At 44.2% G+C, this 13,766-nt stretch overlaps 5 protein-coding genes across 5 annotated transcripts; 1 reads left to right on the top strand and 4 right to left on the bottom strand.

Annotated features, from left to right (window-relative positions):
- Positions 1–82: 82 nt before the first annotated feature.
- Positions 83–3,913, bottom strand: PKNH_0732200 (gamma-tubulin complex component, putative; the record flags this gene model as incomplete). Its single annotated transcript, XM_002258577.1, has 1 exon — positions 83–3,913. The coding sequence occupies one exon, from the start codon at positions 3,911–3,913 to the stop codon at positions 83–85; it is 3,831 nt and encodes a 1,276-aa protein (XP_002258613.1).
- Positions 3,914–5,445: 1,532 nt separating this feature from the next.
- Positions 5,446–6,849, bottom strand: PKNH_0732300 (mitochondrial-processing peptidase subunit beta, putative; the record flags this gene model as incomplete). The annotated part of the gene is made up of 1 exon (XM_002258578.1): positions 5,446–6,849. One exon carries the CDS (start codon positions 6,847–6,849, stop codon positions 5,446–5,448), a length of 1,404 nt encoding a protein of 467 aa, XP_002258614.1.
- Positions 6,850–8,602: 1,753 nt separating this feature from the next.
- PKNH_0732400 (conserved Plasmodium protein, unknown function) lies at positions 8,603–9,318 on the bottom strand (the record flags this gene model as incomplete). Its single annotated transcript, XM_002258579.1, has 2 exons — positions 8,603–8,788; positions 8,911–9,318. 2 exons carry the CDS (start codon positions 9,316–9,318, stop codon positions 8,603–8,605), a joined length of 594 nt encoding a protein of 197 aa, XP_002258615.1.
- A 777-nt stretch (positions 9,319–10,095) lies between these two features.
- On the top strand, positions 10,096–12,078 carry PKNH_0732500 (tubulin delta chain, putative; the record flags this gene model as incomplete). The annotated part of the gene is made up of 1 exon (XM_002258580.1): positions 10,096–12,078. One exon carries the CDS (start codon positions 10,096–10,098, stop codon positions 12,076–12,078), a length of 1,983 nt encoding a protein of 660 aa, XP_002258616.1.
- A 152-nt stretch (positions 12,079–12,230) lies between these two features.
- On the bottom strand, positions 12,231–13,523 carry PKNH_0732600 (conserved Plasmodium protein, unknown function; the record flags this gene model as incomplete). The annotated part of the gene is made up of 4 exons (XM_002258581.1): positions 12,231–12,878; positions 13,078–13,130; positions 13,313–13,394; positions 13,491–13,523. The coding sequence occupies 4 exons, from the start codon at positions 13,521–13,523 to the stop codon at positions 12,231–12,233; spliced, it is 816 nt and encodes a 271-aa protein (XP_002258617.1).
- Positions 13,524–13,766: the final 243 nt, after the last annotated feature.

Here is a 13,766-nt window from a genome sequence, read left to right on the forward strand (position 1 = left end):
GCTTAACCGTTTATCTGCTTAACCGCTTATCTGCTTATCTGCTTATCTGCTTAACCGTTTATCTGCTTAACCGCTTATCCGGTTAACCCCGCTTGATCATCTTAATCTGGTTGGAGATGTTAAGCTTGGGGGAGCCGGCGTCCATGAGTTTGGAGATGTTGACGTAGTAGAGGTTGAAGTCGAGGCGCGCTGCGAGGAGGCGGTGGGAGTTGAGTTTGTCCCGTTTGGAGATGCGAGAGTGTGCGCACAGGGATTTGTTGTCGCTGAGGAGGAGGCAAATAAACTTGTAGATGTAGTTTCTGTAATACTTGAGAAGGGTTTTAATATCTCGAATGGTTTTTTCTCCAATAATGTTCGTGTTAATGAAACTGTTTACGTAGTCAATGTCGTTGTCTACAATGTTTCTATCATCCTTCTTGGTATCCGTTAGTTGTTTTATGTCGGAATAACCTTCACAGACGGAAGAGATGAGCGCACTCGTGAGATTGATAAAGCGCGTTATGATGTCCAAGATTCTATACATGCAGAGATGCGTCTCGCTGTCAATGTTTTGGGTTCTATTGTTCGTAGAACCCGTTTGGGGACCTGCATCTGTGGTGTAATAATTGGGTTCAGCGTTTTTGCTGGAGGAATTTCCAACTCGTCCAGAAAATGAAACGAATTTCTTTCCAGATGGTTCGCCGGCAAAATGTGAAGGGACATAAACAAAGTCAGATGCACCTCCAGGGGGTGGAGAATCGAATGGACTGTTCAGGTAACCATCTGAAGTGGAATCTACATCTGAATGGACAGATGTAGAGGAAGAAGACGCAGATGCTGTAGGAACAGTAGGACCAATGTCCCCTTCTGCATCTACAGAATTACCAAGAAACAAGTCGAACTGAATTTGATTTATGTACTGGTAGTGCTCATGTATTAGTCGGTCTAGATCATTACAGTTAAAGATGATATTTTTAAATTCTCTCCAATTGGTATCGATGACATCGTAATAGAAATAAGACAACAAGTTCTGAATGAAGTGGAACATTTCATTCCTCATGATGTTACAATAAATGAATACGTGGTTGTAACAAACGACATTCATTATTTTAAATAAGTGAGTGAAGAGATACCATATATTTGCTAATTCGTAATGTATTTTTTTTAACTTTATTAATAGAACGTTTATAGTTTTGTAGATGCTCTTTACTCTGTTTGTAAAAATAATGTCTAGGGGTTTCTCCACTAAGAAGTCGAATACGAGTACATCCCAACCGATGTCTCCTCTCTTTACGTGGAATTTATCGAGTATCAATTTGTTCAGGATTTTTTGATTGGACGTGAATAATGAGGAGGATTTTATGCATAGGTCCAGTTTGTTGTTTAGATAATGTCGTTTGAGTTCCTCTGCATCCATATATAGATCTGTTTTCATATTATCGAAAATAGTTTCGAAGAAATCTCCATCCACGAGAAGGAGGAAGTGACGGAATGCCTTGAAGTGTTCATACAGCCCGTACTTGTTTACTAACATGGAGATGAGTCGCTTGTTTTTTCGCACGCACAGCCTTTTGACATACCGATCGATGTTTTCCACATAGGTATTTACGTCGGTCACGGAGAACACATCCACCTCGCCTGGAGAAGGAGATTCGTCTGACATCCTTTTGTGGAGAAGCTTGTTAGCCATTTGTTTTCTTCCAGGTTGGTGCCATTCCAACTGCGGGTGTGGCTTGACCCTACCGACCATTTCATCGAACTCGTTGCCTTCCCCCCCAAAGCTATTTAACAAGTGGACGCTTTTTCCAGTCAAGAGAATTCGTTTCGCTGTACTTACACTTAAAAAAAGAGGAATGTTATTACTGTTCAGGCAGAATTTGTAACACCATATTTTCTCCGATGGAACATTTTTATTTGTAGAGATAAACGTCTCGTGGTACTTATCCTTCAATATCCCATTGTCCACCCATTGCTTTAGGATAGAGTTTATTGGCTTTAAGCATCTCTGTAGTATCGCCCGGTATATTTTCTGTTCCTCATAATCATACGTTTGTGATTTGGAGTATAGGAAGGAGAGGAAATTGCATCCAGTGCTTCTACGGGATTCATCCACGACGTTCATTAGAACCCTCATTATTTTGTAAGATTCTTGCAGACGCAAATGGAGCTTCTTTACCCCTATGTATACAGTGTTCTTGTGAATGTGTTCATTTATGTCGCTCTCAAGGTAGGAGAGTAGTTTGTAATATTCGTTGATGTATTCACGTACTATTTGGTGTAGCGCGTCGATAACTAGACTCCCTCTCCTACGGGATTGGTTCGAATGGCGTCGTTCGTGGTGATGGTGGTAGCTATCCCCCGCATCGGAGAAATTCCCCCAGTCATCCCCATCGTCTACATCGTCTGCGTTGTCCGCGTCACCTGCGTCACTGTGAGCATCTTCCCCTGTAGTACCTCCCTCTGAAGAAGAAACGCCAACTATTTTTTTAATTCTTCTGAAATGTAATCCCAGACTACTAATATTGTTGACCAGGTGGTGCATACCAACGCTAACTTTGCGGTTGCACACATAGAAACATCGGTCCCTCTTGTTGTACTTTATGTACTGACCACTCATTCCTTGCAGGGGGTAGATGAGATCCTTCATGATAAAGTTTTCTTCTACGTCTAGGTTGTTAAACTTGTTGTTCAGAATGATCGTTGCGTAGAGGCTCTTGTTTATGAAATTCTTTTCGCAGAGGGGGTCGCTACGTGGATCGCTACGTGGATCGTTGCGTGGATCGTTGCGTGGATCGTTGCGTGGGTCGTTGCGTGGGTCGTTACGTGGGGGTTGTCCCTGGATGGACAGTCTAACCTCACGCCCATCTTGTGTGCGTTGATTGTGTGGTCGTCCCTCCGGATGGGTGGGTTGGAAGTACCTCTTCCCATCCTGCGTGGCCTGGAGGTACCTGTTCCCGTCATGCGCATATTCATGTAGTGATTTCCCTTCGTTTGTGTCTACCAACTTGGATCCCTCTTCCTCCCTGTAGGTATCTTCCTTTCTTTGACTTACACCAACGTTTGCACCTCCCTTCCTGTGGGCATATCTATAACTATCTCTCTCTGCGGGCGAACCGTTTTCTCGTCTCTCAGGTTCTACAGTTCCAGGAGATGGGTTCACATTTACAGCGCCATTTCCTACTGTGTTGTTGCCCACAGGTGGAGGGGAAGCGTGCTTAACACTGTGTTCATCGAAGCTGTGTAGCTTCAACAGAATATACAAAACGTATCTGTAGTTGGTCCCACTGTTTTCTAATTTACTCAGCATCAACCTTATTTTGTGGAGAGTGATGTTGCTATTTTTTAGACAGAGGTACTCTACCTCTTGTTTTATATTAACGTTTTCATTATACTGGAGGACATTGAAGTTGATAAGTGAGGAGAGTATTTGATTCAATTTATAGATTAGATGTTTCACAAGTGCCTTTTTGAATTCTTCGTTTGTATTTTGGTGAGTTTCGGATTCTGTGAACCCGTGGATATCTTCGTAGGCAATTTTTTTCGCGATGAAGAAGAGGTACTTTGCGAAGTGTGTTATGCTTTTGAATTGCTCTTCCTTTTTTTTGTTGGGCGCCTCCATGGGTGGGCGGTTCAGGTCGCTTCGGTTCAGGTGGTTCCTCCCGGGGAGGGTCTCCCTGTACACGTGGGTGTTGGTGGTCTCGAGGCCCCCTCTCATCTCCGCGTGGGTGGTGGTGGCATGACTGGCTTGGATGGCATGATTCGGATGATTGGTGTGATTCGCATGATTGGTGTGACTGGCGTGATTGGTGTGACTGGCGTGATTGGTGTGACTGGTGTGATTGTCGTGATTGCCGTGGATGGGGTAGTTGGCAAGGCTCGGGTGACCGGTGTAACTTGGTGCGTTGCCGCCACCGTTACTTGGGCTCAGGCTCATCCTTGCGAACCGTGTTTACCTTATTCCGCTGAGGGAAATGCAGTGAAACAGTATGTAGCGTTTGCGTGGTTCATTTTCTTCCGGTTGGCATCCCTTCCCTCCCCTCTTGATTATCACTTGGCTTCAATTCTATCTTCAAATAGGGACTTCCCTTTAATCCTCTTTTATTTTTTCTTATTTTTTCGATATTCCTTTTCCACCCATTTGGTTTGTCCGACTTGGTATCCCCCCCCCCTCCTTTCGCAAGGTGCCTTTTATTCTCCCTGGCGAGATCGTTGAGCCCCTTTCGCCCTTTTTCCTGCTCTGATGTTACTCCCCTCCGGAGGCTATTTCTAGCCTGGCTCCTCCCGTATCGTATCCCCGCGGAGTTCAACAGTACACACGTATGTTAACCTTTTACATGTGCGTGTACAGTACACACTGCGTGGTATGGCTTGTGCGTGTAGATTAGCTACGTAGTGAGGGGAAAGGATCGTTCCTTCCGCCTTGATCGCAAAATTGAAAAAGGGGACTACTAAAAAAGGTGTAAAGAGTTTGCGTATCCTTCTAGCTCAGTTGATTTTTTTTTTTTTTTTTTTACAAATTTATATTTTTCCGCGTGTATCCTTTACTTACGCGGAAGGCTTAGATATTTCCCCTATGTTTTTTTTTTTTTTTTTTTTTTTTTTTTTTTTTTTTTTTTTTTTTAAATGGATTATTTTTTTTCTCTCCATTTTTCTGTTTCTCCGATATTATTTTTTCAGCGCATTTTATCGAGGAGACCTCCCCTTGGGTTGTTTTTCTCCCCATCCGGTGTGTCACTTGCCCAAGCGCACAGGGGGATCATCGCGCCAATTCCTTTTCCTTTTAAGCTCCCAAGAAAAAATTTCCCCACCATTTTGGAGGAGCTACGCAACGTATCGCATAGGAATAGAGGAACTCGTCCGTTACGCATTCTCCCTCAGGTATATGCATAATTTGTAAGAAAGTGTTTGTTTAGTGAACTACCTCGTTACAATATGAAGAGATGGAGTTTGTTTTCCAGACGGAGAAGCTTAACCAAAGTCGAAGCGACTACCTTTTTCCGTTTCGCAGTTACCCATTTGGGTTATGTGACCATCTCCTACGGGATGGCACGAATAGATGTGGAAAGGGGAATAACCCCTTTTTCGAATGAACCTTTATTTGCTTATAGAAGTGGGATATACCTTGGGAGGAAAGTCCATAATAAGCAACACGCTTAATTCCTTTCGTTTGTTACATTTGGAGTTGCATAGTGGTTGTGTACACGAGTAAGCATGGGCATAGATTCGGTCGTACGCCCGCGTTATATGAATGCATTGTGCGCGGTTTGTTGGTTAACCGGTTTGCCGATTGGCCAATTGGCCGGTTGGACGAATGGCCGGTTAGACGAATGGCCGATTGGACGAATGGCCGATTGGACGAATGGCACGCATGGTGGAAAGGGGGAATTCATGTGGGTTGAAGTAGGCGCAAACCCACCTGGAGATATGGATCCACTTTTCCACGCATGAGCCTTTCCCTCCGGCGCGCTAGTACCTGAGCCAGAAGGTCTTCTGTCTGAGATCGTAGTACTGGGGCATGCCGTGCAGAGCACCCATAGCGGCAACGGCTATCTCCCGATCGTGAAGATGCTTCCAAGCGACCCGCTTCACTTCTTCGGTGTCAATTTTCTCCAACCTGAGTAGGAACTCCGCAAGGGGGATATTTCGTCCGTACACGAGAATCTGCCTGGAGATTTCTTCTGCTAGGGTGGATGAAGATTCAAACATATTAATTAGTTGTGTCTTTAGTTGTATTTTGGCTAGCTCAACTTCTTCATCTGTAATGCTATAACTTAGAGAAGTAACTCCAAACATGAGCTCTCCCAAGGCATGCTCCACTGCTAGCTCATCACACTGTACGTAGAATCCAAACAAACCCGTATTGTTGTAGCAAGTATTAAACGCAGAAAAGTAGTCTGCACAGCCGATGGTCATTTTATTGCAAATGTTGTTAACGGTTCTGTTTGCGGAGAGTTTTCCAGGGAGAATTCCTTCCTCACTTTTTTTGTAAGTACCAATTATGCATTGCATTAACATGAAAGTGATAGAATCAGGGGATTTCCAGTCAACTCCTTCAAAGGCCACAGCTACATGTGCACTAGGTCCTGAATCATCATCTCTCATGATAATTTCTGATCCACAGAAATACGGTTTTACATTATCTATATTAGATGCAGAACCCATATTAGTAGCTTGAGGTTTTAAATGACTAAAATGTTGTTCAGCTAATTTTACAACCTGTTCATGCTCCACATCACCCACTGCACAAAGAACCATTCTGTCAGATGTGTAATTCGTATTAATATAATTAATAATGTTCTCTCGATTCATATTTTTTATGTTTTCTACTGGTCCTAAAATTGTGTACCCTAGAGGATGATCCCGAAAGGCAGTCATGTGCAGCTTGTCGAAGATGACTTCATCCTTGGATTTTTCAACTTCTTCCATCTCTCTGAGAATGACATGCTTTTCCATGTTTATTAGATTCTCATCGAAGATACTGTTGGATAGTATGTCACTTAAGAGTTCTATACACCACTTTATGTCGTCCTTGAAGCATCGACAGTAGTAACTGGTCTGCTCCCTCGCTGTGTATGCATTCAGATGTGCTCCCATGTTCTCAATTTCCTTCTCCAGTTGGATTCGGTTTCTCTTTTTGGTCCCTTTAAATATCATGTGTTCCAGAAAGTGCGCTACTCCATTGTTGTGTTTGTTCTCATACTTACTTCCACTACTGATCCAGATTCCTATGGTAGGTACTTCACACGTACTTTTGACGGTGGCTATTTTCAGCTTGTTCGGTAACTCAGTCACCCGTGTGACTGGTTGGTTCAGGATTTCCTTGGGGAGGCTCTTTAGAGAGCTGTACCTCCTGAGCGTTCGCCCCAGCATGGTGGTAAAGGAGGAAGGCACACAAAAATGGGAATACCTTGAAAATGGCGCTTTCCTTAAAGAGGCATTTATTAAAATTGAAAAGGGCAAAGCGAGAAAAAAAAAAAAAAAAAAAAAAAGTTCTCGTCCGCCAAATGATACGAACAGGGGATTATTCAAAGGGAAATATTGAACTCATTGAAAAAAAAAGAGGGTTCCAACGAACGGACTTTGCTTTGACAAACCGATTGGAAAAGTCGCACAGCTCAGGGGGGGACCCTCATTCAAAGCGCTTTCAAGTTTCGTTCCAATATGACCTGACACGGTTGCCTCATTTACTTGGACCAAATGCATCGCCCAAAAAAAAAAAAAAAAAAAAAAAAAATAGCTAACTTTTTTGTATGAACGGTTCAGGTGAAAAACTATTCCAAGTGACGCGAAAAAAAAAAAAAAAAAAATATGAACAAAAAATACGAACAAAAAAATATGAACAGAAAAAAAAAAAAAAAAAAAAAAAATGCCCATGTGGGGGGCACTAGTTGGTGTACTGCTCCGAACGGGGACAGGCTGATCCAGGGTGGAGGGGAGAACAAGTTTTGTCATAATACAGCAAAGCACAAGAGGGGAGAGAAAAAGTGGCAATTGGAAGGGGGGTGAACCATGCTGGATGTGCGTGAAGAGGTAAGGAAAGATGTACAACCGTGGGCGATACTTAAGCGGGACGCGATGGAGTTTCCCTCCAGAACAGCTTCGTTCTTTTGCTGGGGCGGTATTTCCCCCCTCCGTGTGCACCACAACACCCTGACGTCATATCACACTACAGAGGAGGGGAGTCGAACTGGGTCTCTGTCTCCTTCTTCCCCACAAATGGGAACAAGTACACAAGGGGGCGGATGCCACACACAGATGACCGAATTATCGAATTACTGAATGGTAATTGCGCAAAGTATATGTGCAGAGCATAGGGATATAAATCGTCTAAAGCGATTTCCTCCCGAAGGAGGGGAAACGGACAAAACGCCTTGGCAGTTGTGTTCTCCTATTGACCTATCAGCCTTTGTGCAAATGTTCCAATTCGACTTGATTTCCAATAGGGTTGAGTTCGAAGGGGAAGAAGGAAGGTACTTTGGCTGTGGTTGTCTATCCTCCCCTACCTTTTTGTGTTACTTAACTTTCTTCGTGTGTGTAGTGCAAAGACAGCGTAAGAATGAGGGGTAGATCCGACCAACACTGACTCAGTATTGCTCTTTATCAACTTTCAAATGGGGGATGGTCAGCGGTCAGCGGTCAGCATGTGGGAACTGTATCCCGGATAGGCTAATCATCCCCTCCCTTGTAGTTTTTTTTTTTTTTCCTTTTTATTTTATTTTTTTTTTTCATATTTTCCCACCTTGGGAAAAGTTAGAGAAAGGTGCTCCTTCCCGGAGTCACCCCTTCCTTCCCGTCTTCCACGGTAGGCTCATTTTCAACACGTAACTGGCAAAAAAAAAAAAAAAAAAAAAAAAAAAAAAAAAAACGAGAAGGAAAAGGAGAACGAAAATTGGTTACGCGTAGAGATAAACATGATGGGAGGTGGGAGCAGTGTGTGGTTTACTCCCCTTTGAAGAGTTGCTTCACCGAACATCAGCACTGGTTTACTCCAACAGGAGTGACAAAAAGGTGTGCGTCTGCACAACTGGAAAGAAAAATATATGCCACGGATGGACAAGTGGGGGATGATGGAATGGAAGAATTTGCGTTATTCCATCCTACCTACCCCGGTTGAGGTGAAAAACTACAAATCAATCGACTTCATTTTGAGCAGGGGTACATGTAAGACAAATTTTCCAAAGGACAGGACAGCATTCTCCACGTAGAAAAGCTGGATGTTATTTTCTTTTTTAAAGTTGATGAGTTTTCCCTTGATGGTCCACTTCTTTCCTCTGGACTCCTTCAGTTGGCGCAAGGTTCCGATGATGGCCTGCAAGGGGGGAATCGGGTGACCAGTTAAGTGGTTACGCTGAGGTCAATTTCGAAAATTTACGGGGGGGAGATATGGGTAGCACCCGTGGCTTGGCGGGGCACTCAACAAACAGGTATTACCACTTGGAAGGAGTGCACCATTTTGTTGTACAGGGTCCTATGGATGAGTCCCTTCCGCAAGTAGGCGTTGAGGAGGTAGGTCAGGGACTCACCCAAGGTGAAGCGGAGGTGAATGTCGTCCAGGATGGGGATCTGATTGCGGTAGCATTTTCCATTAAAGGCGTTCGCGTTGATACAGAGGTAGTTGTCTTTTCGGGAAGGGGGGTCTGATTGGGTGGCCAATTGGCCGTCCATTTGATCCTCCGCTAGACCTTCATTTCCGTGGCGTTGTTCCGATTGTGTCCCTCCCCGTATTTTCCGCCGCGCAGAGTTAACCTCCCGGCAGTCCGCGCAGTGGTGGATAAGCGGGGCGGGGATGCTTTCCTCGTTGATGTTTTCAAAGTTTTGAAGAAAAAAGGTTTCCTCCATGGGTTGGCTCGGTCAGTGGTTTTTTTTTTCCATGCGTTGTCAGGGAGACACTGCGCCACGGATAATCGAAACCATGTTACCTATTTGTTTGGATCCCTCCCGCCTGTATACCGCGTGTATACCACGTATGCACAGTGATGCTGACAATGAACTTTGGTCCTCTTTTTTTCTCACAGAGGGCGTATTTTCACGAGCGCCATCAGCATAGTGGAGCAGTGGAGGTGAGGACTCCGTCCGCGGGGAATAACATTTGTGGAAAGGTCAGCAGGAGAACGCTACAAAAAAAAAAAAAAAAAAGGTCCTCCTTTTACATTAGTAGAAGTAGAAAAGGAGAAAAAAATAAAAACAGTGGAGAGCGTAGAGTGTCACTCAGTATGGAGCATAAAAAAAAAAATGCTGCATATGTGCAATTGCACTTTGGTAGGAAAAAAAAAAAAAAAAAAAAAAAAAATTTCAAACACATTTTGGCTAGCTGGGAAAAAAAAAAAAAAAAAAAAAAAAAAACTATTAACCGCAGTGGCTATACGAATGACCATGTCAACGGCGGGCAACACTCTGAAGGTGGAAAGACAGTGGGAGCTCCCCCGGGGAGAAGTCAGAGGAAGACCGCGCCTTGACTGTGCTAAGTGAAAAGATTCGTGGAGTGGTCATCTCCCCAATTGGGCGACTTCCGGATCGAGAAAAGGGGATACTCGCTGAAAAGGATCACCAGGACATGGCCCCAGCGCAACACGGCAACACCTTAACACGGCAACGCTGGGAGTAGACCTCTCCAGGATGACGGTGCTCACCGTGCAGATCGGCCAATGTGGCAATCAACTGGGCCACGCATTCCTGGACACGATTTTCAAGCATGTCAGGTCGGCAAAGAACGAAAGTTTCAGGGAGAAGCTGTCAGACATGTATTTCGAAGAGGAGTGCCAATATGGAAATAACCTCCTACCGGTGATCCAGTATGGAGAGAACAACAAAGGTAGGAAGTCGGTCGTAAGCGAAAGCAACGAAGTGATGTGTTTGAATAATTACATAGCAAGGTCCATCCTCATCGACATGGAGCCGAAGGTTATTGAAAAGTGCCTGTACCAGAGTGCCGCGGAGGAGAGGAGAGATCCCCTAGAAAGTAGGAATGTTAATAGGTCGAAGAATAAAAAAATGCAACCCCATGGCAGTGCCGGGGATTCAGAAGGTCATCATAAGTATGTGTGCGGAATGGAGGAGTACTACGAGCCTTCAAACAATTTGACAAAGGTGTTCTCCAGGGGGAGAGACAGTGAAGAAGAAGAAGAAGAATCCATGTGCCTCCCATTAAGAGAGAAACCTCAAACGAAGGCGAATAGTAAAAGAGAGTACCCAATAAACACCTGGAAGTACAACAAAAGGAACTTCATTTACGGCCTGAACGGGTCAGGTAATAATTGGTCCTACGGATTTAATGTGCACGCAAAAAATATATGCGAGGATTTTCTGAATTTAATACAAAAGACAATGGAGAGTAACGACAGCAAAGAAGGAGTGGACAACATCATCCTCTTCCATAGTCTGGCGGGAGGAAGTGGAAGTGGGATAAGCTCCTATCTTTCCTATTTACTGAAGGATGAATATTCCTCCGTTAACCTGATCAATGTGTGTGTCTTACCATATATGTTTGGGGAGATCAGTGTGCAAAGTCTAAATTCAGTCCTTTGCTTATCATCCCTGTACGATTCCTCCGATGGCATTGTACTTTTGGAAAATGAAAAATTTGAGTTAATGTGCAAGAGGATGAATAATGAAAATATTAACACTGAAGAAATAAACAAACACATAAGCCTCTTCTTGACTTATACCCTTGGGTTGCCTCTGGACTTTGGCAATGTGATAGATTCTGGTGGATCCAAATATACCAATGCTATGAACTCCATCCTCAGTGACCTATGTAGCCACCCTAGTTATAAATTTCTCACCACCCGATACCTCCCACAAGTGTTTCAGGAAAATATGAAGTTTGAACAGAACACCTTCAGTATGCTTCTTAAGCGCATGCACAAGATGGTTATAAATGGGCGCATCGTCGACTACGATGGACCTCACGGAGGGGGAGGGGGAGGAGGTGGCCGCTACGTGACTGCAGAGAATTCCTTGGTCGACCCGTACTTTGTCCGACTGTCCTCGAGGGATCTGCGCAGGAGCTGTGCCTTTTTAAAGAGCGTGCATATCCCCTTGCATTTACGAGAGTCTCTGAGCAAATCCTACGTTAGCGTCCAGAAGAATTCTGTCTTTCTGCATCGAGGCCTGAAAAGTTACTCGGTGCGCAATCAGGGGGGTCACCCTCCTCCCCACGAATCTACACGTGGAGCTCCCCCTAGTCGTATACACCAGGGGAGCGGGACCGCAGAAGGGCCATTAGCTAGTACCCACTTCCGGCACAATAATGTAGTGTTTGGTTCCAAGATGATTCTTCGTGGAGAGCTCCAAGAAAATATCAACTTCGATTTGTTTAAGCATCACGTTCTGTACAACCACAAGTCCCTCTGCCCGATGGAAATTTACATTGATGAGAGCAGGGACTTTACCTATAACAGCCTGGCGATGGTATCGAACTGCTTAACCCCGGTACCTACGTTGAAGAGGATTTTGCAGAATGCCAAGATGCTCTACGGAACAAATGCTTACATGTACCAGTATAACAGCTATGGCGTATCCCATGACCACGTGCATAACTCGCTGATAGCGATGGATCAGGTTATAAGCGGGTATGAGGGCCTGTCCTGCGAAGTTTAGCGACAACACGGGGACTTACAAACTTCCCACGGTTAGGTCTCCTCCCATATATTATCAGTACATGCCAATTCATCCGTTTCCTTTCCTTTTATTTTATTTTATTTTATTTTATTTTTTCCTCCTCGTGTTGTTCCCCCTCCCAGAATTGCTTTTTATACCCCAGGGTTCAGCTTAAAGAAATTAACTAAATCCTGAAACTGCGTGAGGTCCTCCCCTTGAACAGGGTGCCCTCCCTCCACTGTTCTATTCGATGCTTTTTCAAGGGGCATCTTCCTGCTTCGACCATCCATGTAGTTGTCTTCTTCACTAAGAGGTTGAAAATGGACTGTGTTCTCCTCTTGGGGTTGAAATGGAGTGTTATTACTTCTCTGTGGATTGTAGTTATTACTTAAAGCCCCTTTCCTAGTGTTACTGGATTTCATCGCTGTGTTATTCCTCACTCCCTTTGGATTACGCCGCATGGGGTCGTCATCGTAGTTCTGTTCGTGATGATCACCATACCCCCTTCGATATGTATCTTCAAAATTTCGAGGGGTCCTAGAAACTGCCCTGAGCTTGTCCTCAAATATATTGTCGGCATTTTCAACTTGATAGTTGTGTTGCTTCTCTATCCGCTTGTCGATGTGTTTCTGGACCCATTCCTTGAAGGAGTGTTCATCGAAGTTATAATTAAACCACATGCTCTTGTCTGCATGGTGTGCCCATGGCTTCTCCCGTGTGTAGTCGTACTTGAGGAAGACTTTGTTTTCCCGAGTGGCTCTCTCTACTTGAGTGTCGAGGTCTACGTCACGCGGTATTTCCTGCAGAGGTGGATGGGGCGTGGGAAAAGATATTCGAAGTGGTCATTACTGGAGAGGATAAGAGTGACTGCAGATGGTCTTTGCTTCGTTCCATGGGACATCGCTCCATGGGACATCGCTCCATGTGACATCGCTACACGGGAATGCACGGAATGGAGGAGTCATAGCTCTCTTCCCCCCTTCGCTTTATGTATCTTACTTCGGCTTCACCCCTGGCGAATTCGCCTCCCTCGGGATCCCCCCTGCCATCCCCTACAAAAGAAAAGGGAGACACAGAAAAGGGAATAAAATTACGATGAAATTAGAGACCAAAGTGAGAAAAAAAAAAAAAAAAAAAAAAAAAAAAAAAAGTGACAGAAATGGGGGAGGCGCATTTGATAATTTATAAGGGTCCCTTCTTCATAAGTAGAAACTCCCACAGGTTCTGCCCTTACCTCCGTGTTCTTCCTTTGTTGGGTCCTGTTCTTTGTAGAAGTCGTCAAAATTAGCTTCCGTTGAATTTCCAAAAACGATCACCTACAGGTGTGTGTGTGGGAGGGAGTAAGTGACGACCATGTGAATATATATGAGAGTATATGCGTGCGCGTGCACCGGGAGGAAAAGAAGGACTACCTGGACGTTATCTTCATCGTCACTGTCCTCCATTGGGCTACCGATCTGGAGTTAGTGAGAAGTGAGAAATATGCCTCCTCCTCTCCAGAGTGTCTCCTTGTAAATGGTACAAGAAATATTTCACTGCTTATCTGCAAGATGAGTAGTTGGAGGGGGAGGGTGGACACAGAATTGGCCTCCTTATTTTATTTATTTGTTTATTTGTTTATTTATTTGTTTATTTATTTGTTTATTTATTTGTTTATTTATTTGTTTATTTATTTTTCGTGTGCTGTA

The sequence above is a fragment of the Plasmodium knowlesi genome, assembly GCF_000006355.2.
Source record: "Plasmodium knowlesi strain H genome assembly, chromosome: 7".
Lineage (NCBI taxonomy): Eukaryota > Apicomplexa > Aconoidasida > Haemosporida > Plasmodiidae > Plasmodium > Plasmodium knowlesi.